The sequence below is a fragment of the Pelecanus crispus genome, chromosome 4, assembly GCF_030463565.1.
Source record: "Pelecanus crispus isolate bPelCri1 chromosome 4, bPelCri1.pri, whole genome shotgun sequence".
NCBI lineage: Eukaryota > Metazoa > Chordata > Aves > Pelecaniformes > Pelecanidae > Pelecanus > Pelecanus crispus.
In genome coordinates, this window is record NC_134646.1 from 3,881,756 (window position 1) to 3,909,625 (window position 27,870).

Genomic DNA, 27,870 nt, shown 5'->3' on the forward strand with positions numbered 1-27,870 from the left:
TCATAGAGAAAGGGTAATGCTATGTAAGATGGCTGGGAAATTACCCCTAAAAATGCCCAAAAGGTATGAAAAGCACCTCAGAGCTCACTGAGAACTCTGCTTTTGTCCGAGCACCACCACCAAAAAAATCACTGCTCAAAAATGCAGCAGATGGAAGGGAACTTTTTTTTTTGTTTTTTTAAGTGAAGATGACAGAAGAGAGGTGAACAGTTTTGCAAGTGTGCCACAGGTGCTTTAAAGCAGAGCTGTAACGGAAAACTAAAAAGTTCCAAGAGGAATTGCTTGTGCTGACCTGGAAGACATAGGAAAGAAAAACAGTTTGAAAAACAGCTGGAGTAGTATGCTTTTTTTTATATATATATATATATTTAAAAAGCATGGGAAAAAAAAAAAGAAGCCTCCTACCATATATATATATTTTTTTTTTTAAAAAGCATGGGGGGAAAAAAAAGAAAAAAAAAAAAAAAAGCAGCTGCCTCCTACCGGCATCTAGCAACTCTTTAAACAGGGCTGATGTGCAATGCTGGAAGTATTGTGTGTTTCTCAAAAGACCAGTCTTCAAAATCAGGAGGATAAATGCTACACCTACAGAAGTATGGTTCTCCTCCTGCGCTTCCCCAAGCAGACACAACTTGTTTAGTGCGACAGCAACAAAGCCTTATTTTTCATCCGTTCGTGTGTCCAGATCCAACGGCCTCTGCTGCAACCCCCGATACATCAAGCAAGACAACAGCTCATGTGCACGCAGCAGCAATCTACTGTCGGTGGGATACTGCAGTCACCTATTTTATCTTTGATCCTAACGCCAGAAGAGCCGAGAAACAGCTCCTCTCCTGCTGTGCCATGAAAACAGTATCAGCATTGATTGACCCTGGTTCAGTACGTAAAAATAAGTTATCGAGAGGACACAATTTGGCCACGTTCCACATTAGTCTGTACTGCACAGAACATCAGGCAGCTAGAGCCAGCTTTCATTTAAGGTGGTTCCTCCCCCCCCCCCCCCCCCCCCAACCAAGAATGATAAAAAGATGACAGTGTTAGCCCAGAAAGTGTAAGTCATTGAGAAGATAAAAATATAGCAAAGATTCCTTTACTTCCCCGAAAAGGAAAACGCAACAAGCACAAAAGAAGTTGATTCTCTCATTCTTTAAGGAAGCAACACTGGAAACCAGCATTGTACGTTTATTACTTTTTTAAAAAAAAAAAAAAAAAAAAATTGCTTCAGTATTACACTGTCATTTTATTTCTCTCCTGTCCATAGAGTAGAACTGTGCAACACATGTGCATCCACTACCGTGATGAGAAATCGCCGAGGGCAATTTCTGATTAGCATTAGGAAGCTACAGCTGCATTGCCATCCTGCAGCCTGCTGGGAGTTCGGGAGAGGGCTTTTTCTGAGTTTGAGCCTCAGATATCACTGACCTTCAGCAAAGCTCTGCCCCGTGGCAAGGAAGAAGCATACAAACCCTGGGTATATTTGACTGTGAAAGAAACTTGCCTGCAGTGATTTTAGGAAAAGGTTTTCCTGAAATAGGTACAACAAATGCTGTATTCAGTTCTACTACAGAGCCCCTTGTAAGTAATTCCAGGTAAATACCCATTAAGCAATGTAAAAGCAGAGTTAAGCACTGAACAGGAACTCCTGCATTACATGCTGAGCACCATTTATCGCTCTATGCCAAGAGGCAACTAGTGAGAACCTCTTACTTAACGACACATTTCCCATTAGCTAATTAAATTAAACTCTAAATTTAGTAGTTCATACTTGCTCTTAAACTGACCTGTTTCATCTCGGCAGTTGCTGGGATGGGGAAACACATCACATTACTATATACAGTCAGTTTTTCTGCGAGCAGACACAGAGCCCGAGTGGCAAAAAGCCTGTATAAAAATGCATGTTTGCTCCAGAATTCAACCGGTCACTGTTTGCCAGGAACGACATCAGAGTAATCTTTTAATACTCCAGCCAAGTGGTCATTGTGAGTCTTAAATCGCCGTTTCTTCTGAGAAGCGGGTTTCTTCCTCCTCTGAATAGGAGCCTACAAGAAGAAATAAACAGTAGTCAAAAGATCTGCCCTTCAGCTGCAACGACATCTGACCTGATGTGTGACGCCGTGCCGCGCTAGTCATCGTCGCTTCTGCGAAGAAGAGCCCTGCTTGAACCAGGGGTGGGCAGGCGGGGAAAGGTGCTTGCTTGTTTGTGCAAAAAGCAACAGCATTCAATTCAAATCCAGGCAGGGAGATGACCCTGGGGACAGAGCAGAGTCTCCGTATCCCATGCACAGTAGTAAAGCTGGCGTAGTTTACAAGTGAAATTTCCAAACACTCCCATGCGGCTACAGAAGCAGGTACATGCCCCGTAATTCTATCCACAATTACGTGCTCAGACACATTTAGCATATAAGGAATCCATGAGGAGTGCCTACACGAGGACAGGCATTAAAGCATCTAGTGTCGTGACTTGCAGAAACCAGGACAAGTCCTGTGTGGAAGGGCTCTCATGAAAGGACAGTTTGAAGTCAAGTGCAGAAGAGAAAAGACACGGTATATCACATACAAATAAATGTAAAAAAAAAAAAAAAAAGAATTGTTTGAAGTCAGGAAGAAAGCCTCTTTGGAGAGCTCGCAGCCATTTTGGCCTCCTAGTAAAACACGAGCATATTGCACCCAGTTTGGAGAACAGCGTGTGTGTGGCGGGAGACATGTTACACAGTTCCCACCAGGATTTCAAAGCTATTTAGCAGAAAAGAAAAATTTAAAAAAAAACCCACCCTCCTCCCAAAAAAGTAACTATTCTTCTACTCCTAATGTATTGTACAGCTTCAAGCAGAAGCTTCCACTTTGGAGCTCACAGGGATTTCTGGCATTTGCCCTCTTCTTGATGCTGCTTGGATTACACTGGCTCAAACAAGTTATAAAAACACTGACTGCTGGCTACAGCATTGTTTTTTGCAACTTCTTAAAATCGGTCACACTTCCCCAAGCTACACAAAGCAGCTGTGCACAGGCTCACCAACATGTTTTGGAATTAACACTGCGGGGTCAGGAAGGGGGAATCTCCTAGAAAGATCTGTAATTTGCATCTCTTACTATTTTCTTTGGTCCAGTTTCTTGCATGGAAGAAATACCCTGTCGTTTCAGATACTCTTCAATTTTCTCCTCATCCATAGAATCCACGGGAATGCTCCTCCACAGCTTCTGAAATTCTGAAACGGCAAACAAACCCTCGTTTTATAACCCAATGAACAAACCCCGGGCAAAGCCCCCCGCACAAAGGGAAAAAAACCAGACTCGATTTCAAACGCTGAAATATTCTGGCACATCAGTCTGTACTGTAGAGATGCAGCGGTCGTCGCCGGCAGGCACCTAATTAGCACAGCCTTTACCCACTCCAAATGCCAGATGCGCTTCCAAAAAAACCCAACAAAAAACCCAAACCCCAACCAACAAAACAACACCACCACAACACCCCCAACACTTAATGGAAAAAGATGAGCGGATTCTTATCTGTGCTAACTGCACTCCAGCATCAGGAGCACCCACAGGCAACATGCGCTTTTAATGTTCATTTGCTGCAGAGTCTCTCTTTTTGCCTAGCATCTCTATAGCTGCGTAGACTGTCAGCGTGTTTTATAAGCCTCGGTTCAAAAGATCCTGGTGAAGGGTAATAACTAACCATAAATGGCAACTTCATTTACACATCTTCAGCTGCCATTGTCTTGGGAGACTTGTCATCTCATCGTCCAATTTACTGAAGATTCAAGACATTTACTTCAGTGGGTTTAGGCTCGTTTATCACTGTAATATAATACATACCGTGCTGTATAGATAATAAATTACTAAAATTCCTCTGGTGTTAAAAAGAAGAGAGATACCTTAAAAGCCACAGCAGCAGGAAAAAAGACAGAGACAGTAAGTCTTAATTAGAGCAGCTGCCATCTGCCCGCACACTTTCTGCCTCACGTAAAGTTTCACAGAGCCTCTGGAATGCCTTCTCCAGGCAGCGGCTGGTACAATCCTACCTCCCTTCATTCCCCAGGCAGTAAGTTAGATATATCCTGTCAGCAGGTTTGGCTAACAAACTATAAATAAAACACGAGGCACACATAGCAACGCAAGACTAAATTTTTCCCTTTATTTCCAGACAAATTTAGTATACAGTTGTCAAAACAACCACAACTTCTGCATGCTTAAGAAGCTGTCCTATGCAGCAGGCGATGAAACGCTCCAGTGATGGTCTGCCACAGACACACCGGCTCTAGGCACGCTGCAACAAAACAGCACTGTACAAAAGGCATACGTAACAGACTTGGTTCCGGCACTCGGACCAATTCCCTTCCTAATGCATCTTGTTTTTCTATGAAAATACATGCTTTAAGCCTCAGGTCTTTCTTTTCTTCCCATCACCAACAGTAAGGGGCTGTTCAAGCTTTCCAGGAAACAAAAGAAAGGAATTTTGCCAGTGAAGAACAACAATGTTCATTTTTGGTAATGCAGCGTTTTTGAAGAGAACGAAATCCTGTCAAGACACCACTTTTGGTTACACGGAGATAGCGCTCAGCTTGTTTCTCATACAGGCTATACAGCACAGCGGGATCATCGAGACTGCAGTTTTCAGATAACTTAATGCAAGGACTGACACTGTTGTCAAGAAATTCTCCGTCCACACATCCACGAGTGTGATTCCGGGCTTTCGGAATAGCTTGCGGTGCCTGCTATCACAGATCATCTCTCACCTAATCCTGTTGCGGCAGGTGGAGAAGGTTGTGTTATGATCAAAGCTGAACAGGCAAGAGAGAGATTTCTCACAGCGGTGAGCGCTCAGATTAAGTCTTAACAGCAGAAGCCTGCGCAAGGGTCCTATTGCCTCCTCTGGACTGAGCAGAATATGCTCTTTCAACCTATTCCCTTTCTTTTCGTGCCCCATCCCCGTCCTGAACACCCTAGCTGGGCTCAGCTGGACACCGAGACTCAGGGGTGCTTGGAAAGATGAGACGATGGGTGTGCAAATGCAGTATCGCACTTTGCGAGCAACTGTATTTCAAATCATGTGTTTCTGCAGTTCATGCATGAAGTGACAAGGCTGCACATAAATGCATGACTATTAAACAGATCCCGGTTAGAGATACTTTTAAGCTTGTGTTGCACTGTACTTTGGCTCCGCACAGAAGGCTCCCATGGGAGCTGAAGAGATTCAGGTCAGTCCTCTAAGGCGCACGACAGGCACGTGCACATGAGACGATAGCAGATGAGAGACTTGATAACTCTGAACTTTTACGTGACAGTGCCCTTTTATTTATAACGTTCTGCTACAAACACAGATGATGTGTCTCCTTATGATATATGGACAAATATGCCCCGATGGGGGGGCGGGAGGGGGGAAAGGCTGAGGATAGGTACTTAAGGTTAAACTGGTCTACATTCTTCTGGGGAACAGAAGTGAAAAACTAAACACTAGAAAATAAATGGTCAGCTCTTCAAGGATCAACATGCACAGAAATACAGATCACAGTTAATATCTAACCACAGCGTTTTGCATTTCTTGTAATGCAGCGGTTATACCACCATTACAGCTTCATTCACCTTTTAAACTTGGCCAAGAAACATGTCTGTAACAGTCACCAAGAATCAAAACCACAAAGCTAAGATGGACTTTACGTACAGATAATTTAATCCACTAATTGGCCCCACTACAGTCACTACACAGTATTTCTGCAACTCCATTTAAAAATTCCTTCATAAATCAGGCTGCTTTCAGCGGTATGGCTTTCATTGCGGTAACTGCGAAAGAACCTTCTTCCCATGCTGAAGCTCCATGTAGGGCATTAAAATACCTTATTGCCTAGGAAAGGGGGGAGTCACAACACCACGGTCAATACTCCACGTTAAAGGATCGGTTCAGAACTAAAAACACAGGATAAAGGTGGAGAAGCATACAGAGCTGCCACCCTTCAGTGCATACGAGCTGTTTGCATTTAGGGTGCCATCTAAAGGGAAAAGGAGATGCATCTATCATCTCATCACAAAAGCGATTCGGTGTAACACCAGACACTGAGCTAAATGCAAGAACTGAAGAAAGAAGCAGCCGTCTGGCTGGCTGGCACTGAACCATTTCCACATTACCTGTCAGATTTATTCAGAAGTCTCCAAGGACTATGCCCCTATCAGCTAGTGAAAGTTTAGACCTTGGGAATACGCTATCTGAATTACTGTGACATCCTCTCTGAAATACGAGAGCCTATGGGAAAAGCTGGCAATAACTACAGCTCTCAAGAAGCAACCCTCCGCATCTGTAGCTGTGGTATTTCTGCACCTCAAAATTCATATCCTTGACCCGAGATAGAAAGAGATTTCTCCAACTTCTTTGAGGAGAATCTGAAATACTGTCACCCCGGCCTTTGCTGCGTGGCTCCAAGCAAAGGGGGTCACCGCTTGTTAAAAGCGGTAGTTCATGAGAGGGGCCAGGGAGGAGGAGATGGCACGCAACGACTCGATTACTGTGCTCCACCACCTCTGGAGCAGTGTCCGCGCTTATGGTTGGCCAGGCAGGAGGATGCGGCGAGCTGGCCTGCCTCTGGGGAGCGGAGAAGACAGAAAGAAAAATGCTGTGATGAGCTGATGTGTCTGAAGAACAGACAACAGTGACAGAAGGCAGTTCCTAGAGATAGTTTCAATGTTCCGGATCCATTTTTTTACAATGTCTTTCTTTTCTCTGCGGACAGGGCACAGGGAGTTTGGTACCAGTGTGAGGAGCGGGCAGGGGACTGTCGCAGCAGAAAGCTCACCACATGCTGGCCTGCTTCAGCCAGGCATGGAGAACAGGTTCAGATGCACGCATTCCTGCGGTGCACGTAACCATTACGATTTACAGAGCACATTCAATTTTCCTTTTCCATGTCCTGTCAACTGCTGGGTGATCTTTACACCACCAGAGCACGGCGAAGGCGAGAGACTTTTCTATCAGAGCTGCTAAACTATTTGATAGATCAGCCAGAACAAGCGTATAATAGCTATGGAAGGAAAAAAACCTCCAGCAGTCAAGACAGCAAGGCTTCACCTGACCGCAGGAGGCTGCATTCAGACAAGCTGACAATTTCTCCTACCGCTTAGGCTGCTAGGACAAGATGGAGCCCAGAAAAAAAATCCCCTGGGGAGAAATTTCCAAAGAGTTTCTGGCCAAAGCAACGCAGGTGCTGTGAACCCGCAAGGAGACACACACGTTTTCAGCAGAGCTTTTAAGTCCCGATGCCAATGCAGATCCTCCCCAGAAGAGGCAGAAAGTCGTGATCTGGTACCTGAGGCAGGTGCTCGGTGTCTTGCCTGAACTATGCACAAATCCTATACGCAATAGCTTGCAATTTGAGCACTAAAATTTTTTAACTCGGAAGCTTGACAGAATCAACACTACTCACAGGCTGCTCCCTTGCTCCTCCAGATAGCTAACTTCTGGTCTTTCAAGTAATGAGAGGAGGGAATGAGACCACGAGCTGATCGAAAGGCCGGTTTAGATATTTGCTAACATCTCCAGCATCATGTCGTCTGCACACACAGACTTAAAACAATGAGCTTTGACCAGCAGTAACCAACACTCAGCGAAGCAGAGGGTGGCATAACAAAGATTTTTGCAACCATCTTCTCTCTCTGAAATACCCAAGGGGTAAGAATGCACAGTTACCTCCATTTTACTGCATCGCAAGTGCCTCATATACGAAAACGATTTGCGCTGACATTCCCTGAGTGATTGTACTCTAACACGCTCCCTTTGTATAAATGCTTACATTTGGGGAACCAAGTCATGGGTAAATGGCTGCATGGTGACTTCAGTGCAGCTTATCGTGCACTTCTGCCTGCCTCACTTGCTCTTGCGAAAAGGTTGAGATGGCTTCTGGAGATAAACTGCTGTATCACGCTGGTAATAAAATCTGCCAGAGATTAAAAACAGCTTAAAAATCTTCACTGAGCTAAGCCAAAATCAGAGCACAGGACCAGAACAGACAACAACAGGGCAGAAGAGAAGAAACAACTGAGTAGCAGGGAAGATGGAGTCCTGCTTCATAATAGTCCCAGGGAGCACAGCACTAGATTTATACCAGGAGGAAAAGGTGCTTGATATGAAGCCTGTGCTGCCCCTGGACCATCCTGGAATTCAAAGCCAGAGGCATATATCATCACTGATCCCAAGCAATTTTTATACTGTTAAATTTAAGGGGCTTTGGCCATTCTTTAAATTTCTTCAAAGGTGCTTCGGAAGAATATTAAAACCGCGTATAATTAAGTATCCAAATTTTTAGGCATTAAAATACTTCCTATATTGCATTCAGATGTGAAAGATACCATCTCTAACAGTTAAGCAATCAGACCGGCCTTTCAGCATTCAGCCGGCACGGGGTGAAAGCTTGGTTCACATGCAAAGTGCTTAGCCCCAGCACAAAAAGGCAGTGCTTTACTTGGCTGAAGCACCTGAAACCTAGCCCAGCTTTTATAAACGCTTTCAGCTACACACTACTGACAGAAGATTAATTAGTCAGGAAGTCAAGAAGGAACACATGCAATCTGAACCTTTCTTGGCTAATCACATAAAAGGAAGAACAAAAGCCGTTCCTTACTGCAAAAACCTTCTCCGGTACCCTTGAGATGGCGATATATAGGTACTGCATCACTGCTGCAGTACATTGGGATTTATTTTCAAAAGGGGAGAAAGACAAGCTTGTTCAGCCATCAAAACAACTGTAGTAAGGGCAGAGGTTGGCACTGCCAGAAAGCAGTTCCTCCCACTACGTGAGACAGCAAGCTCCAAATTGCCCCAGCAGCTCCTCTGTCTCTACTGACTACTGATGGAGCTCAGACAGCGATGGGAGAGGACGCCTGACTTTTAAAGGATATTAAACCCAGCCAACATATGTTTGAAACTGGAGAGTGTCATACGGCAGAATCATGCACTGAGGAGCGCAGAGCCCTTATTTCTAAGGATAAACATTAAACTAGAAACATATTTTGAACTGTCATCAGCTGCTAGATCAAAGAGTCTGCCAACACTTCAAGGCTTATTTTGCAGTCTTCCAAAAACTTCATTTTAACATTGCCGGAGATAATGAGCTGAAATAGCACTGCTAACGCAGAAACGTGTCATAACTCATCCTGTACGCAGACAATTCTGCCAATGACTCCCTAAGAGACATGCTTCTGGTGCTCTGGAAAGAATTGTAAAGCAAAACTGCTCGGAAGGATGGGTTTTCTTCATGACAGGACAACACAGCTGGAAAAAGGACCCGTTCCAGCTGCAGCAAGTGAATGCACTCAGGGATGTTTTAAGAGTTGCGGCATACGCAGGCAGATCACAAAATTCACAAAAGAGAAAGTATTCTTGCCCCCTCTCAGAACAAAGCATCATCATCTGCATGAAAAGAAAAACCAAGCCCAGCAGAAACAGAACAAAAAAACCCCCAAAAAACCACTTTCTGATGAGATGGGAACATGCTGCCACCTGCGGATGAAAGAAAGCAAAGCCACCTTGAACTACAGACACTGCGCACTAGCGATTCCTTCATTACAGACGCTGCAGGCTTAAATGCCTGCCTTCATCGGGAGATTGAGCCAAACGGCTTAAACATTTTGTTTCAAGGGGTTTTAGAGGTTTATTTTTTTAACTTTTTCCCCCCTTTCATAGCAATAGCCTGCACTGCTTGCTCCTAAGCACTGATCGGTGCTGGGCGTGCTAACAGATAACATATTGTATATGATCAGCCTTGGATTTATACGGGCTACCTGATGAAGAGCTGGCAGAGGTCTCTTGCTACATCTTAATAAAATGGGCTCTTTTTTAAATTTCACAGTTAACCCCGGAGTTATTACAAACTAAGAGCAACAGGGTAGAGATCTCCCTCTGATAAGTCTTTTAAGGTGGTTAGGTGCCAGTTACCTGGAAACAATCGCACGTGAAGAAATGATCAGCAATCGTGACTGTAATACAACCAGTAGCTGCTAACAACTTAAAAGCTTTGTCTTAACAGTTACTGCAACAGCACTGATTTCTAAATCTTTTGGCCATGTTTGGAATTCTAAAAGCTGTGGGCTGATGGACTGATGAGACACTATCTGAACAGGATGACAGTGTTAATGGTAAACTCATAAGCATTTGGGAGGTTAGAAATTCCCCAGTAAACGAAGACTAAAGGCTTATTATTCTGCATTTCACATATAGTTCCAACTGCCACTATCGAGAAGTGACAGAAATTATGGTTTAAAGAGAGATTCACTTCAATATTTTGAAACAATTTTTATATTTTTGAATGCTGTAGATGTCACATCTACTTAATTATCTTTGTGGAAGAAAGCTATTATTACTGAGAGTACAAGTGTGTTTCATAACAAGTAAGTTAATAATACACATTTCCAATTGCTTAATTCTATTGAAAATAAAGAGTCTCTCTGAGCTAGTCAAAGAAAAAAGAGCTTTAGGCTTTGTCCTATGGTCCTGTAAGTAGAGCAGTTGAAGTTTCTATCAAAACTCTTCCCTTTTTTTTTTTTTACCGTAATGTGACATCCTATGGTAAGATGGCTTTATGCGGCATGTTACAAGAACAATGTTAGCAACAGAAAGCGTTCAGTGTCGTTGTGTCATTTAAAACAAGACCGTTTGACACAGACTGTCTTCTCCTTTCTGTACTTACAGGCATCTGATGTTGGCATAAATTGGAACACACCCCGATTTGTGTAATTAATTTCTGTGCATAAACAGGCACACTGCACCAGAGGCTTTTACCACTATTTGTTAGACGGAAAACACACGCTGAACTTCTGAAGTCCCAAATCCACTCCAGCTCTAGGCAGCAGCACTACCCTCCCAGTTGTAAACTACTCCTACTCAAGACTTTTGCTCCCCTCTCCTCCCTGTTTACTTCCCCCTTCCGTTCCATTTGTGGCTTCTCGTCACATTCACCAATAAAAGGCACAGGATTAATAAACTGGAAAAAACCCAGCAAACTTGCACCCAGAAGCCATTCTTTTGCGTTTTTCTGGCTGCCCTTTACATAGCAAAATATTAGATGTCATTTTAGTCACAGTCAGGTGCTTTTTAGTCTCTTCTGCACCGCTACACTTGAAGAGAATTGTTGGATTCCTGGTGCCACGTTCCAATGTATCCGTTATAAAACGGATGATACTACCCCTGAACTCACTTGCTAGCCTCATTAGCCTTGTGTTTATATAAACCATTCTCCTGGCATCTGGATATACCTAATATTTCATTACCACCTTAAAAGACTGCTATACGTGAAGAGTGCTTATACATATAGGTGCTTAAGATGAATTCAAATCGACTGTCATGGAAACATATGTAAACAAACACCTACCTTCATCCACAGTGAACGGACAGCTCTTGTCATTGTAGAAAAGAATTTTCTTCTTATCAGGGCGATTAACAAAGATGATCTGGTCCCCTAAAGCCTCGAAAACAAATGCAAAAGAACAACTCAAAATCACTTCGTTTCCAAGAATAAGGATTCTAACTTGAACAACAGACCCAGATCTTGTGCTACAAAAAGCACAACAAACTAGAGAAGCGGCAAAGTAACTGGCAATGAAAAGCATCCGAAGCGGACGCTGACGATAAGTACCCTTATAAACCAAAGATGAGATACAGAGGACTGAGATCAAGGTATAAAAGCAGAACTAAATGCCTACAGCTGGAATGTGGGAGATCAAGAGTCTTTTGACTGAGCTCTGAGAAAGAGCTTTGACAGCTGTGCTGAGACATCAGGCCACATCTGAAAGTAAAGGATGAAATACAGAAAAGGCTACAACGTTAGATCTTCCGAAACAGCTTTTCAGTTATCAAAGGAACCGAAACAACTCATGAGAAAATTCTCTCTTAGCCTCTACCTCCCCTTTGAGAAGCTAACCAGAACGGGTTCGCTGAATTGCAGACACGTGCTACTCACCTTTATAGCTTTCTGTGCGTTCGGTAGCCCTTCCTCAATATCTTCTAAAAGGATTCCTCCCAGCCCTCGCTGGTCATGCTTGTCCAAGAGCCTGAGCAGAGCCTTTTTATCTTTCAAGTTGTACTTGGGTTTGAAAGCATACTTCCCATCTACAACTTCTATTTTCGGATTGTTGACTAGAGCCTGTAATAGGGACACAAATTTTAAACCTTGAAAAAGAGCACAGGCTAGTACTTTTTTTCTGCTATGCTTTTGAGCAGCTAGAGCACATCAACCACACATTACAGCTGCCAGTGTGGAGGTTTGAGTTTGAAACGGATTTTAAATCCCTGGATCCTAGATCCACGGATTTTAAATCCCTGGATCCTAGATCCACCAGCCTAGGCATAATTTGCCACAACATAAAGCACAAAGCACCAAAGGAGGCTTAACATCATTCACTTAAAGCCTTTGGGCTCAAAGGTCCACGAAGCCTCTTATGGCAGAAAGCCACACGTGTTCCTTTTTGAAAATAATGAAAATAAGAGGGAACGCAAAAAAGCGTGCTTTGGCTGAATATAAAGCGCAAAACACACAACCCAGCGTATCAAGCTCGGGTCATATGGATGTTACGAATGTGCAAGGCATTAACTTGGGATGAACAAAACAGGAGTCAGTCTTCCGCAACTGCTGTCAATAGGCACCAGCAGCTGTAGAAGAAATTGAGAAGAGCAGACCTCCTCCACAGTAGGATTTTACTTATGATGCCAGCCTCAGAGTGAAGCTGACCAGAAGTTCATGGACAATTGAAATGATTTAAGATATGCTTCGAATCAGTTTTGCTGTGCAGCCAGTACCACAATGGAAGTTCACCTGTAACAGAGGGCAACTCTACTTAGTTTCTTCTGCAGATGCCAGCCTGACCCTGAAAGGAGAAAGAGAAGAGACACAGAAAGAAGAAAGGAGGGAGAAAACACCTGTAACAGAGAAGGTAACCAACTGTGCAGCTGCAGGGTATTTGTTCACCTTTTCTCATCCAGTAACAATTCAGGGATAATTTTATATACACTTCTTGGGACTAGTTTTCTCATGCCATCTTGATATTCTGGTTCATTATGGAAACAACGTGGAGCTACCTTTTGAAAGACTTCAGCAAAGTCAAGCTTCCATCACAACCAGCGCTGCCAGACTGGAGGTTTCTGTACCCCAGAATATGAGTACTGGTAGCAAAGGAATGCTACAGGCTGTGTTAGTTAAAACCAGGCTAGTTTTACTATGCAGAAATTTTTTTCCCCCACGTCTCAACAGCCTTTACTACTCTGTTGCAAGGACTTAAAATATGATCTGAGCAAAACCAGGTACGCCAATCAAGTATAAATACCGAATACAGTATTTTGCTGATTTATTAATCTCGAAATTCCATAAAGACATTCAGATCAATTAAGCATGAAGATGAATATGGTGGCAAGTTACAGTGAATCTGTAAGAAGGAAACCTAGCATCTAGAGTGAGACTAATGAACTCCAGCGATGGAATTTGCACATCTATTACCCCACAATTTCAGACATAAATTTCACATCAGATTTCTTCACTTCAGTAAGTAACAAAGAACTGTAAGCCTATGAATTTTGTGCCACGCTCCTTTGGTTCAGCTAATTTAACACCCTCGATACTGGAAGAGCTCTCTGCTTGAAATGTTTTTTAAAAAAAATTCCTTAAGAAAAACAGCTTGCCTATATAAAATTAGTAATGAATAAATTCACTTGACATAAAATATACTCTCCGTGTAACAATTCTAACGGGTCCTTAAAAATGTCAGAATAGCTTTCATTTCACAGTTACCTCAACAGCAGGAGGTACAAGACAGACCGACATGTGAATCAATGTAGTTTCTTAAAGGGGGGGGTGTGGTTATATTTACAGAGTTTGTAATTAAGTAAACATGTATAATTCATGCTTATCATAATCCTTTATCTCTAATTAAAATCTAAACATATGTTTTCTTTACCTCGCTCATTAACCATTGTTTCTGTTTGAGTCCAATATCTAAATGCTGTGTTTCGTCCAAAATCTCTTCTAGTGTTAATGGATGTGTATCACCACGCTGGTGCCGAGTCTAGAAAAGTAAATACGATCTATTAGAGTTCTGTACTTACTTTACTCAGCGACTCAATTATCATAAAGTAACTCAAATTGGTATAACATGATGACAAAACAACTTTTGCAAAACCAGGATAGACACAGTACACATGGCATATGAGTTTCAATTTAGGGTATTTGAGAATATGAGGAAAAAATTAGTACCAGCTGAGATTGATGACAAAGTCATCTGTCAAGTGCCAAATTACATGTTATTTTGATAAATAGCTCATGAATCCTAAAAGCTGACAGCATCTTGCAATTCCTGTTTCTACTGCAAATAAAACCCATTATCTTAAAGTTAAAAAAAGTTAGGAATAATTAGGATTTCAGTAACAGAATGATATGCTGACCGTTTTGTTTACTGATGGCATTTTGAATTTAACAAGCAGTTTTCTGAAGTTCTCACTCTTGCAGAAAAAGAATTTTAGAGTTTGAAATACTCAGCATCTTTCAGCTACCACAGGAGAATAAATAACTAAAGCATTTAAAAACATTCTAATTTTCCATCAAAACACCGTACCTTCATATAATTCACTATTTTAGCAAGGACTCCAAACTTGTAGCCAGAGCCTCCTGAAAGGGCTTTCAAGTTAAATGATCCATTGCTGTGATCTACAAAAGGAGCAAACAAACAATTAAAAGATGCTTTCAACACCACCCTGTTGGCTCTGCACTCCGTCTCCTTCTCGCTCTACTTCCATAAGCTTTCAGAATTACGTCGATGACCAGAAACGCGTGAGCGGTCACCCTCAGAGGGCTCAGTGCTAGCACACGTGTTGATGCAGATCCACAGAGCTACCCGTCGACAGACACGGCTCTGGAACACTTCCGAGCAGAGCTCCATAAATATAAAGTTATTGGGACCTGACCTTTAAGAAAACAGCAAGCAACTGCAGCATTACTACCATAAGAGTACATGTTTAATTCTGTGGCTTAACATATCATAATCATTTACGCTACATTAATTCACGCTGAAATAATGCACTGCATTTTCATCCAACGATTAGCTCTACTGATAGCTTCCTGCTGCTGAGATAGGAGCAGAAAGTTTCACTTATTCCCAAAAGATATTCAATAGTTACACACTAGGTAAAGGAAGGCTGTTGCTTGTTGTGCTGGGCTTTTTTAAATTTTTTTTTTTTTTTTTAAAGTAGTTCTAGTGGAGTCTTTATTAAAAAAAGATCAAACATAAATTCAAAACAACTCAACTTGGTGCGATGCACCACTGGAACAGCAATTCAGAATCCCCTCTGCTGTCAAGTCTGGTTCTGTCTTAATGTATCATGAGGTTTGCTACCATGTAAAGCTTGCTTCAAAAATTCTTGCAAGGTTGTTAACGACTGTTTTATTAAATTTAGCTATTAGCCCAGCACATTAAACAGAAATATCCACAAACCACTATCAAAAGCCACAGGCCCGTTACCAGCATAACGTTGCTCAAACTTAACGGGTAACAGCATTTCAGAATTTCAGCTACTCTAGAAAAAGAACATTTCGCCTTCCTCACCACAGGAATTTTTTAATCCACTGGTGATTTGTAATCACATTTGACAGGACAGTAGGTATCTCAGAGATACTGAGCTCCTATTATTTCTGTGGAAAAATCAGTCGAGGGAGAGAAAAGAACAATTAAAGTTAGGGCATTAACTGAGGGAGAGGCTGCAGCGGGTGCTGAGCAGAGCTGCTGAGCAAAGTCTTTGCTCTTCTGGGCAGCTGGAGGATATGGATGAGAGCAGCGATAAGGAGGAGCGGAAGGGCTCAGGGGTTTGTGGTGCTGAAAAAAGAAAGAAAAAAGAAAAAAAAAAAACAAACCATCATCGTATTCTAGAAAATGCACCCAAGATGTTTGACAAAGACCCATTGCCTCTACTGAGTAAGCTGCAGGCTTTTGCGTTCAAATTTAGATGCCCTTGACAAGTTTTTCACAGGAAACTCCAAATTAAGTTTCCAAAGTCACTACGCTTCAGGTGAATTTTTTTCATGTCTGTCCCACCACGTCTCAACCTACTTCCAAGTTGATCTGTAAGTCTCTATAACAGGCAACTACAAAGTGAGAATTTTGGATAGTCAAATTTCAAACAAATCCACTTTCGATAATTATTGGGAAGACTTCATTGAAACTGGTGCTAGTATAGTAAAAAACATAACGCCAAAGGAACAAACGTCAAATTTAAAACTCAGCAAGTGGTAATTGTGAAGCTATTACATGACATTGTATTAAAGGCTTTACGTAGCACAACAAATCCAAAATTAACAGAGAAGAATCAGTATAACTCCAGCTACAAAAGAATATTTTATTCTGGTCACTAAATTAAGATGGAAAAAGGGAGAAAAACAGAAGCCAGCTCCCCCTGAAAATACAGCCTACAGGAATTTTCCCTTACAGGGTCCCCTTTTATCATTAAAAATTAATGTCTATGCAGGGCATTTTATAAATTAAAAAAAAAACCACAAACCCCCAAAAAACCCAAAAAGCATAATGAGAGGTCTGAAGTGACTAAAATAAATTCAGAGGTACAACAAATAGTTAAGACGACTTATCATGTATTTGTTCTGTCAATTGAATCAAGAAGATTATCTTGTTTAATCTGCCTGGCTACAGCCTGCTACAGCTCCTGACACGTCCATCTAAGCACACGGCGAGGAAATCTGCAGATATTAACACTTCAAACGTCACGGTTTGACCGGCTGCTTTCCAGCAGAAAGCAAAGTGGGGTCATGGCCACCCTCGCCCTCCCTGCACGCTTCTCCGCTAACAAGCTCATCACGCACAAAGAGCATCCGAAAAATGAGAGCGGGGAAGGGGTTTGTTCCCTATTCGAGACAGCAAGAGTCAAATTTATGAATGATTTACTCCTGGGGTTGAGGGCTGGATGCAAATGAGCATAAAGGAAGTTGTCAGCAGCATCGTGCTCTGGCCAATGGTAGGAAAGCTCCATCTTAGCTGTGCCATCGGCTGCATTAAAAAAAGGGACCAGAACAGCGCTCTTTCAGCATCCTTTCAGACAAGAGGTAGGTGTGTATCATTTTATAACATTGTCTTAGGTTTATCTTGATTACCGAAAGAAAATATGCCTGTAACCTACAAGCCTGTAAAAAGCTTCTTAGAATCAGAATGATTTTTCTCTAGGTTTAGCCGGATTTTATTCTGCTGAAAGCAGAGGAGCTTGTCTTGCACTACCAGACAAGCACTTTCACCATCTGTGCACTAATGGAAAATTGATGAACACTCCATCTTACCAAAAAGCTAATACACCAAGCCAAGATTCAGTAAACAAAATGGATTTCATGTTTACTGGGGAGGTAGCTTGTTTCCTGCAGCCTCACGTTCCTTGTAATCCCTTCTCTATGTTTTTACAGAAATGACAGTGAAAGGATTTTCCTTAAAACAAAAGACAGCTAAACCTGAAATTTAAGAAAGGTATCTCCCAAGTGGGCATTCCGTAAACCGTATCAATTAAGCTGAGATTAAAAGAGATCTATGTTCGTGGATATGCTAGAAACCTGTTCTAGAAATTTGGTACGTTAGGGTAGGAAGAAAATCCCGTTGCATGTTATTATCCTTGTAAATATTGGTGCAGCGATCAATACAATACAAACAGACAGGTTAGAATCCATCTGAGATTTGTAAATGCTATTACCCCAAGATGTCTATTCAGTGGTTTCTTAAACAGGACTTCCTCAGTACTGCATTGAAATGATTTTTTGCCAGTCATTTCCCTCTGCTCCATGAATATGATTTCAAATAAAGCTGCTCTTCTGCTGCGTCTAAAGACGATGATACTTTTAAATTAAAACCTAATGCAGATGTTACAGAAGCCAATTCATTAAATATTTAACTCATTGCATTTTGGATACATATAATAGCTGAATTGCATTCAAATCAGACTGGCTTACAATATGAATTTAAATTGTGCCATTACAAATTAAATAGAACTGCATGAAACGAGACGATTTTTGACAGCTTTCAAAGACGCTGACCTTATTAGCGGTGTGTTAATTCTAAAGGCTCGGCGACGGCTACTTCAGTCTTGTATTTTAATAATTACAGCAAAGAGTAGCTGATATTTATCTGCCTCGCCTCATTCAAATCTAGGGAGAGAACAGCACCATCCTCGAGAAGCACGAACCACCTCCGGCAGTGGCATTAAATTCCACCTCCCTACGTAAAGACGAGCTTCTCTATGCTATGCAAACCACTGCCCTAATGGTGGCCGCGGAGCGGGAAGGGGCCGGCTGCTGCACTGCGCCGGCAGCCGAGCGGCAGGGATTCCTTCCTGGGGAGCCGTGCCATGCAGAAGATGCTCCCCTCCTCTCGGGAGCAGAGCTGCCGCCTTGGCGGAGAGCTGTGCCGGCAAAGGGTCCCGGCTACGCAATGTAAACATGCCCAGTGTCTCCATCGGCCCCAAATCTTGATCTCTTTGGACTAATTTTCATCACAACGACTAAAATAATAAATTTCATATCAGCAGGAACAGTTAATTTTTGTGCCTGGTGTTTACAGAGTGAACAAACTTATGCATAACAGATTCCAACAAAATCCTCGGTCTTAGAAAACTGTTTAAAAAGTTCAAAACAAAACTCCTCTCCTTTCCCGAGGACATCCTCTTGCCATTTAAAATACCTACTGAAATCCTGCTTGTTTTAATTACCGCTCAAAGGGGACTCCGCATCCTTTTACTCGGCCCTCTCTCTTTCTCTCTCTCTCAGATTCTTCAAATAAGTCTTCAGACCACCCCTTCAAAAACCCTCCTGACTTTTAGCCCCATAAAACAGGCCAGCTGAGTTTCCTTCCTATACCCTGACCAAACGAAGCCACGCTCTCTCTCAAAGCCAGGACCCAACTCAACTCAGGAGTATTTTTAGCTTGGATTTGCTCTGTAAACTTTTGTTTAAGAAAAAAAAACCACCCCACAGTTTAATTAATCCTCTCAGTCATACTTTGTGTATTCAATTACAAATTTGTGTATTCAGTTACAGATTTAACCGAGGAAACAGTAAGTTACTGCAACTGCTCCAATAAATGCCTGTATCAAATGCTAATGCCAGGTATCTTCCCAACAGCAAAGCTGTTCCGTTTCAACTGAAATCCATTAAAGACAGAAGGATAAAGAGCAAAATGTGTAATATTCAAACAATAAAAATAAGACATAAATTGCAAGCTGGTTTGGCTGCATCATCCTAGTTTTCATAATATCCTTTTTTTTTTAATAATGACACAAAAATAATGACAGGTGCTTAGACTGCTTTAAGCAGTCTGTTTTAGTAGAGACCGTCACACCTCGCCTTTGTCACTTCCCATTTATTCAGGCATTTTGTAGTTTTCACCGTCTGAACAGGTCGATTGCAGAATTATTTCTGGGATACGCAAGGGTCATTAAAGCATTACCTGTGAGCACAGTTTAACGAACAAAACATCAGCGTTACCCCTTCGTTCTGTAGTTTTGATTACTGAATGAAATTAAACTCAATGTGGGTAGCCAGGACCATTTTGTAATGAACATAGCTAGCTTTTTGCTTCATGTTCAAAGCAAAATACCTTTCACAGAGGCATGGAAGTAAGACTCCAGGTTTCTACAAAGTTGCCATCTTGTCTCTCTCTTCCCTTTCCATAATCCCACGTTTTCTGGGGCACCCCAGCAGACAAAAGCACGTTTTACGAGCTGCCCCTTAGCTGGCACGCTCTCACCGACAGGCTTTCATGCGGGGCACGGGCTGGCCCATCAGTGTGCTCACTGCCACGTTTCACCTAAAAACTCCTCGGTATTTCCTCAAGGGAATATGGAGATCTGACTCAATCTCCTTCTCCCACACCCAGTTTTGAATTGCCTGAAGGATTCAAAGGTTATCTTGGAGTCCTAGAGTATGCTACGACAAGCAACCAGAAGTTACTGTGGCTCCTTGGACATTTTTTATATTAGACTATATATCAAAAGTACTAAGTTCCCTCAGTTTTGGGAGGCAAAGCCAGGGAAAGAAGGAAACCGGGGGAAAAAAAAAAAAAAAAAGAGATGCATGACTGTAAAGACGTTATTGCCAACACCTCATCTGCCTACTTCTCTATAATTCACGGCAAAATTCAGAGACAGACAAAACTGCTTTTTTGTTCTAGATATGCTACAGAAATTACTGAGGCACAGCCTACTTTCACACTTTGGAGCAATGGCCTTTCCAAAACAGCACATCTCGACAGCAACACCATTCGTGCCAAAGGCAGATTTGCTGAAGCCAACTTCTTGCTTCATCTCTCCCCCGTGCCACAAAGCAGTCTTTTCTTCTGCTGGGTACAAACAGACAGTATTGGACCAAAGATGACATTCCTTTCCCAGCAGTTAAGCAGAGCATGCGGTTGAAAATAAGAAATCAGAAGTCCTCAGAAAGGGTTGGGTTTTCCTTGTTATCTATCCTAATGACCACGGCACCACAAACGGGCCGAGATTTCCAAATGTGCTCAGTGCCGTTCGGGCAGCTGAACGAAGCAGTTGGGTTTCTCGAGCACAAACTTCTACTCAACAGCAGGAACAGCAGGGGAATGAACATGTTAGGAAATTTGGTCTTCTGAAGTCAAAAGAGTTTTGTGGGGTTAACAAGTCTGTGTTAACAGACAATTCTAAAATAATGAGTTCTAAAGAACCGGGATTGTTACTTTGTGCTGAAAGAACAACCAAAAGTTCAATTCCACTCTTTGGCAGCATGGTCCAAAACAGTTATTATTTATACTTTTTCTTAAAGAGCGATTCCTTCCTTTCTCCCAAATAGGAGATACCCCCCCCCCCCCCCCCAAACAAGCAAACAAACTCCAATGACATTAACATGTAGTAAGTTCTTCTAGTCACTCAGGTATGGGAGGGTGGCACACAGATCTCTTGTTTTTCTAAGAACATCAAAAGAGCACTGAGGGCTTTCACACCTTTCAAGTACCAATCTCAAGATTAACGATGGACAGGTTGTTGAAACCACTGTATACCTTGAAAATATCTCAAAAACCTCTTGTCTTTGCATATACTTGAAAGAAACAAGCAAAGCTCGCTCATTCCAGAATAACTTACACTGCACCATACCTGCATGGACCAGTCATCAGTGAAATAAACGAATGTTCGAGACAAATCACAAAGCTGTACATTTGCAGTTTGATACTTCTGCGAGCAAATAGCATATGCAACGATCCATGTTTATAGGAGGTGCGGGCTCTTAGGCTGAGCTTAAGTTCTCACAGTTTGGGATAAAAATCACAGCATGTTCTTGATCAACAGAGTACTCAACAGCTTTGTTTTTCTGTTTCAGCCTCTAAATCTGTGACAGCGATCACCCCAAGACAACTCTTCAAGAATGGCAACCCTCAACACCACCCACTGGAATGAGACTACATCCATTTCCCACTATCTGGGCTTTCAAGTGCAAAAAATCTACCCGTTCCATGATAACTGGAACACTGCCTGCTTTGTTATTCTGATCATATTCATCTTTACGGTAGTTTCTTTGGTGGTGTTGGCTTTCCTCTATGAACTGCTAGACTGTTGCTGCTGTGTGAAAAATAAAACTGTGAAAGACTTGGAGAATGAACCCAATCCTGTTAGAGCAATGATGAACAGCTTCAGAAAGCGTGAAACAGAGGTGGTGTAGGAAGGACTGAGCATCAGCACCTGAAGAACGTTTAACACCTTGAATGAAGCCTCTTGTACCTTATAAATGAGCAAGTCACAAGCTTTTTTTCTTTTGGACTTAAATATGACAGCAACAGTTATCATTTTATCTCTGGATGTGAACTTGAACACACTTGTGGCAAAGGCTTTCCGAGTGCTTAGCAGAAGGATGATCTATTGTGATGTTATGGGGGAAGAAAAGATTTTTGTTTCTAAATGAACTTTTGTTGTTTATATGGAGTTATTAGCATAGATCTGTCTACCTGAACAAACAAATGTTGCCTAACATGCATAAAAGTATGTTGCTTAACTGGAAAAAGCGTTTATAAAAAAATGCTCAACCATCTGATCATACATAGTGCAAAGACGCAGCAGTGTCCTCCCACTGAGGTCAGCCAGAGACGGGGAAGACATAAAAGGGGTGAGAAAAAAAAAGATATGAGATAGAAGGGTTGCATGGCAAGAGATCCCATGAGACAGGAGAGTCTCGTGTGAATTCTTGCCTTGGGCACCTCTTCTTATTACAGGTTTCTCGCTTTTAGAAGACAGGGTGGTGGGAGGAAAAGTAAGCCAACCTGAAATGTATCCCTAAAAAGGTCTTTTCTAACCTTCTGTGGTACAATTTGAGCCTTTCTCCCTCCCCTTCTCCACTTCCAGAGAACTGCTCTCCCCTTACTTCACATTCAACCTGCTTAACAACTTCTGGGTGTTGAGACGTGACTAATGATGTGACCTTAAGAATATCTGACTACTTCCACAAAAGCATACTGTAGTGGTACTACGGTCTGGAAGAAACAGGGACATTTTTCTGCCCCAAGGCTGCTGCCTCTGTGGTAACCACAACACTACAGGGAGTTGGACATGCTGGATACATCATCCCTATCTTAACTTTTTAAAGCTGAACTGGAACTGACCGAGTTCTTGCCAAGGAACACAAGCAGATGGGTCACAGACCTCCCACACCGATGACAGGCATTTCGCCCAGCCTGTGCGCAGCTTTCAGGTGTCGACGTGCTTCACAAAGGAGGCCGCACCAGGATAAGCCTTGCGCTAGAGACGGCGGGACAGATGCACAGCGAGAAGCGACTTCATTTTGCACAAGAGAGTCTCAGCTTGCTTCATCCGCCTGCCGACGCATCCCAGAGAGTTCATGCTCACAGCTTTCTCACAAACCGATCACGTAACGCTCAGACCTCTAGCTCACCAAATTATTTGTTTGAATAATGAAAATATGGGTTGATGGTTGGAATGATGATCTTAGGGTCCTTTCCAATCTCAATGATTCCTAGTTTTTACTTTCATTATAATTAATCCAGTCACCAAGACAGGAAACATGAAATTGCTACTCTACCCTTATTGGTTTAGTGATGGACTCGGTAATGTTAGGTTAATGGTTGGACTGGATGATCTTAAAGGTCTTTTCCAACCTGAACGATTCTATGATTTTCCTTCTGTAGCTGCGTTGTGTCTATAGTTATTAAAACCATGAAAGTATTGCAGTTAAAAATTACAACTGTAATAACAGCGTCCAACAGCACGGCCACCAGTAATGCCTGCTAAGTCTTTCACACTCCTGAACCCACAGAGAAGCAGGGCAGCCAGAAACGTCCCAGACCAAAGCTACATGTGGGACAAGATATTTAACTATATAAAACCCAAACAATATTCCTGCCATTAGGGAAACAAAACCCACCTAACAGCCAAACAGACAAGTACTCTACAACACTGATCTCGCAGTCTACCCACGTCAGAAATACCTTTCTGCTATGACCAGTACCTATAATTATCTCTTTCCTTTTTTTTTTTTTTTTTAAATATATAAACTCCCTCTATCAGGTTCAGTATGCCTAAGCTCCAGAAGATCTGGACACAATGAAAGACTTGCTAATTTGACTCGTGCTCTTCCTGGTTAGTGAGATGGAGTCACAAGATACCCAGAGCACTACTAATCGGCACAGCTAGTCCGGTGATTCACCTGGAGAAGCAATCTCCCATCTGCAATCGCAAAACAACACAGCTACAGCCGCAACCATTCATCTCGGATACGCTTGTTACGGCGAAGTTTTGCCAGTACCGGTCCCACGTGCAGAGAATGCTTTTAGCTAAAAATCAAACTATAAGCACAATTAATGGAAGCTGACACCCCAGGTACAAGAAAACTTAGGATTCACACCAAGACGTAGGATGAAGAGAACGTTAGTGATGATAACGCCTTCCGCCGTCAGGGATGCTGGGTAGATGCCTCATTCTTCTGCTGTATTTGACAGCGTCGGCCCTGAAAGACCGGTGTCCTGCTCAAGAGAGGCAAGAGTAGCCATCGGGATGCGCTGAATTCATTAACGTGCCTCTTTCCTGAAAGCAAACGCTCCAAACGGCAACAGGACTGCTGGCCCCTTGCAGCGCTCCTACAAAACGCTCATCCTCGCTGCACACCAGAAGGCAGTGTGCAGCAAGTAACACGGCCAGCCCCTGCTACGCTGGCTTTGTGTTCTTATGCCTTCCTGAGAAGCACACGCAATGAAAAATCTTGGGACTCATTCCAGCTACTTATTTCACAGATCTGTAAAGGGGGCTGAGTGTCTGCACAAGGAACAGAAGACAAAGATCTCCCCTTGCACAGCCCTAGAGCCTCAGGACGATTCCTTCCCATGTGTAAACTAAGGATTGAAACAGCTCCTGGAGATTTCAGCTCTTGGTTACTGTCGACTAAGGCCATCAAAACAAAGGTTTTGAGATAAAGACTAAAACCTTAGCTGCAACTTACTATTCATTAATAAAAATAATAAACAGATACGATCTATGTCATTTATTTTCCAGTTGGTATTCTAAACTGAGTAAACAAGGCTGTTTTGAGTTTCTTCAAATACTTTGTTTGACTAATGATTTCAAATAACTATAGTAATAACTATTCTCACTGGAAAGCTTACAACAAACCTTCACACGCAGGCCAGATTTAGCTATGCGGTCATTTGAAGATGAGCATAATCTCAATGCCTCTCCTCCCCCAAAAAAGTGACGAGGGCAGGTTCTCTGAGTCACAGAATCACGGAACGAGGGGGAACCCACAGGCGCTACACACCCAGGGACTATCAATGCCAACACGTAATCACTGTGACATTATTTATCGTCTTTGCAGTCACTACACAACAAAACTGGGACTGACCATCTTAATTTTCATATCTTCACGGGGGTGGGACAGGGGTTCTTCAATACCAGGTTTTTACTCCACCTCCCCAAGACCCATCTCTGACACACACATATCCCAACCGGCACCTAACCATCTGGCGATTCAAATAAAAAAGCGGGTTTTGAGGCAGGGGACTTGGACTCTGCAGCATCCCAGGGCAACTTGTGCTGCTTGTGGCTACTTAACCCGTTCAGTCGCTTGCCAGCCTGAACGCCTGTTCTGAGCCAATTCCTAAGAACAAGAGGGAGAAAGTCAGTCCGCTTGCTCTCCATTATTTTTCTTCTATCCTTGCTGCTTCTGCGGTAGTTAGTAAATACTCTCCAAGGGAAAAATAAAGGAGGCTGAACTCATTCTGCATAAAAATGTTATAGAAGCCGTGAAACCTTTCTGACAGCGTCTAGAATGAAGCCAGCAGCGTAAAAGATAAAGCTTATTTCCTCACAGGCACACATTGCTATTTGTGTAGGCTAACCACCTGACAACTGCAAAAGCACTTAAAGAAATACCCAGCCCACAAAACCGCAGAAAAGAAATTACACTTTATCTGCTCTGCCACTTGGCCACATATCTACTCAAATCCTCCAGATCAGACTCGCATTTGAACTGTCTGCCCTCTTCCTGCCTCCCTATCCCCCTTTCCCAGAAAACCATTCTCACTCAGGATATGCAGTTTAGGATATTCCACGTAGAATTTGATTTTATTTGGAGAGGAGAGCGTGGCAAAGGGACTGATGGAAAGCTAGCGTCCCTTGATTTATTTTAAAATATCTGGCTCATAACTTTATTTGGTGCCCTGAGAAGCTGGAGATACATAGGCAAACTCTCTACTCTCCCCCTCAGACAGAAGATGCCCCACACTTCCTATTGACCTTGATGTTTTTCTCTGTTGTTTTTAGCTCTATTATTTCTTTTGGAGTTTAGAAGAGAGCCACGCATGGTATTCTAACTATGAGCATGCAATAGGTTTGCACAACACAGTATTTTGTGTTTTAGTAACTCCTGACATTTGATTTGACCCTTAAAGCGCATGTGAGAACTGTCAGTGCTTTCAGAGAACTGAAAAGGCCACCCCTCCCAAGTTATGCGTCTCGCGCAGTGAAAGCAAACGCAGAGCATGCCACCTCGTGCATGCAAATCTTCTCCCTGCTGATCCAGGTGTTGCACTTTTCATTTGCTCCCACTATTTTGGTGCTGCTTTATTAACTGCTTATTTGATTTCGAGAGATGCACTATCGGTGCCATCACCCCAGGGAAACGATGAAACTCCTGACCAAAGCAGACAGAAACCTACAGAAGCCCCAGTGTTCACAAACAAAGATTAGCTCCCAGGTAAAACAAGAACAACTGCTCATTGCGATACGCTAGCCAGACAAGACGTAAGTTGCAAAATCCCTCTCATGGATGGATAGCCGATGACTTACAGTTAACAAAATCAAGTTTTAGGTGCTCTCTTGCCAAAAAGACAGAGAAGAGAAAAAGAATGAGACCGCTGCTGCTGCTTGTCCTGTGGGTCCAGCAAGCACTGAAATCCACAAATCAAAACTCAGCTTCATATGAAATATTTTGGCAGTAACAATTTCTCCAACCGAGCCAGCAGCAAACAAGTCACCGGATGAGGCCTGACACATATACGTGGTAGCAAAAGCGTTTTTGCCCCATTGCGCAAGTGAATTTCTTAACAAAAAGTGACAATTTAAGAGAAAGAATGACAATAGCCACTAGCAAAATTTACAGATAGACTGATTCATGCTAATAAACCACAGCTTAGAGGCAGACAGTGAAAAATACAAACAGCTGTTGAACAGGAGACCTTCACCCACCTGTGGTTTGTTTTGAGCTTGACGAGCCACCTTGTTCTACCTTTGTTTTCTTCTTTTTTGAAGAGGAGGAGTCAGAAGATGGCGCTGGACGTTTTTCTACCGCTGGTGTGGAGAGGGCACGCTTTTTGAATAGCTCTCTCTCTCGCAGTAAGCTTGGATCCATAATTCTGTTACAGGAAGTAGGAGGAAAAAGGCAAGAAGTAGATGCTAGTCAATGAGATGTTTAAGAGCAGAGGTATCTGTTTATGAAGTCGTTTATTTCTGGTTTGTATCCCTCCCTTCCTCTGCTTGGACTTTAAGAGGCACGGCCGGGGATTTAAAGTGTCAGAACACCACCTTAACCCCAAAGAACCACCTGAAGGTAAAGGATGCGATTTCCGAACCACCCCTCCAAACTCACATCAATTTGGAAAGGCGCCGGGGAAGCCTGCGAGCTGAACACCGAGCCCGCCGGTCTCAGCAGCACCCGACCTTAAGAAGGAACTTTAAAGTCACCGGCACAAGGGGAAACTTTGGCAGCAAGGCGACGGCCCGCCCGGAAACGAGCCCGAGGATGCTCTCCCCTCGCTGCCTCATTTACCGACGCCCGCAACGAAGCGGCGCCGGCGGGTAGGGGCCTGGGGAGGCCGCCCCTCCGCCCACGCCCCCCAGAAGGCCGGAGGCCTCTCCCCGTCCCTCCCCAGCCCCTGTCCCGCAGCGGGTGGGCCCGGGCCTGCCCGCCGCCGCCTCAGGGCCCCGGGGTTTCTCCCCCCCTCCCCCCGGCCCCGGCCGGCCGCTCACCCGCCCGCCGCAGCGCGAGGCGCAGGCCGCGCAGCGCCTATTGGGCCATGCCGCCTTCCCGGCAGCCCCCGCGCCCGCCACCGCCCCGGAAGTGGGCTGCCCGTTGCCATGGCGACGCGCGGCCCAGAAGACCTGCCCTTCCCTGAAGTTCTCTGCGACACTGAGGCGTGGTGTGTTTCTTGTTTTTTTTTTTTTTATTAATATCAACATTTCACACAGTGAAAAACATAAACGTGCAGCCCCGACCAAGCCCCTCTCCCCTCATACAAAGACGATGAGAGAAGAGTCATGTGCAGGCAGGAAGAGTAAAGCATAGGCAGTCAAACTCCACAAGTGAAGTAGTACCTGTCCTTAAAATGGTCTTTCTAGAGGGAGGAGAG

At 43.2% G+C, this 27,870-nt stretch overlaps 2 protein-coding genes across 4 annotated transcripts; one reads left to right on the forward strand and one right to left on the reverse strand.

The window, feature by feature from the left end:
- Window positions 1-1,201: 1,201 nt before the first annotated feature.
- On the reverse strand, window positions 1,202-27,870 carry GTF2E2 (general transcription factor IIE subunit 2). 3 transcript variants are annotated; one of them, XM_075709939.1, is made up of 8 exons: window positions 27,836-27,870; window positions 26,711-26,877; window positions 14,581-14,672; window positions 13,927-14,034; window positions 11,940-12,122; window positions 11,352-11,445; window positions 3,091-3,206; window positions 1,202-2,039 (listed from the first exon to the last, which is right to left on the reverse strand). In XM_075709939.1, exons 2-8 carry the CDS (start codon window positions 26,871-26,873, stop codon window positions 1,920-1,922), a joined length of 876 nt encoding a protein of 291 aa, XP_075566054.1. In that variant the 5' UTR covers window positions 26,874-26,877; window positions 27,836-27,870; the 3' UTR covers window positions 1,202-1,919. The 3 variants fall into 3 exon arrangements, with proteins under 3 accessions (XP_075566054.1, XP_075566055.1, XP_075566056.1); XM_075709940.1 differs by lacking the exon at window positions 27,836-27,870 and adding an exon at window positions 27,491-27,508; XM_075709941.1 differs by lacking the exon at window positions 1,202-2,039 and having other exon boundaries at window positions 3,097-3,206; window positions 11,352-11,438.
- On the forward strand, window positions 21,390-21,683 carry SMIM18 (small integral membrane protein 18). The gene has a single exon (XM_009482313.1). It carries the CDS (start codon window positions 21,390-21,392, stop codon window positions 21,681-21,683), a length of 294 nt encoding a protein of 97 aa, XP_009480588.1.

Coding starts and splice junctions, on each gene's coding strand:
- GTF2E2 (XM_075709939.1), bottom strand. CDS start 26,873: ATGGATCCAAGCTTACTGCGAGAGAGAGAGCTATTCAAAAAGCGTGCC. Junction 14,673..26,710: donor AAGCTCAAAACAAACCACAG/GTGGGTGAAGGT, acceptor CTCCTTTTGTAG/ATCACAGCAATGGATCATTT. Junction 11,446..11,939: donor ACGCACAGAAAGCTATAAAG/GTGAGTAGCACG, acceptor TTTGTTTTCGAG/GCTTTAGGGGACCAGATCAT.
- SMIM18 (XM_009482313.1), top strand. CDS start 21,390: ATGGCAACCCTCAACACCACCCACTGGAATGAGACTACATCCATTTCC.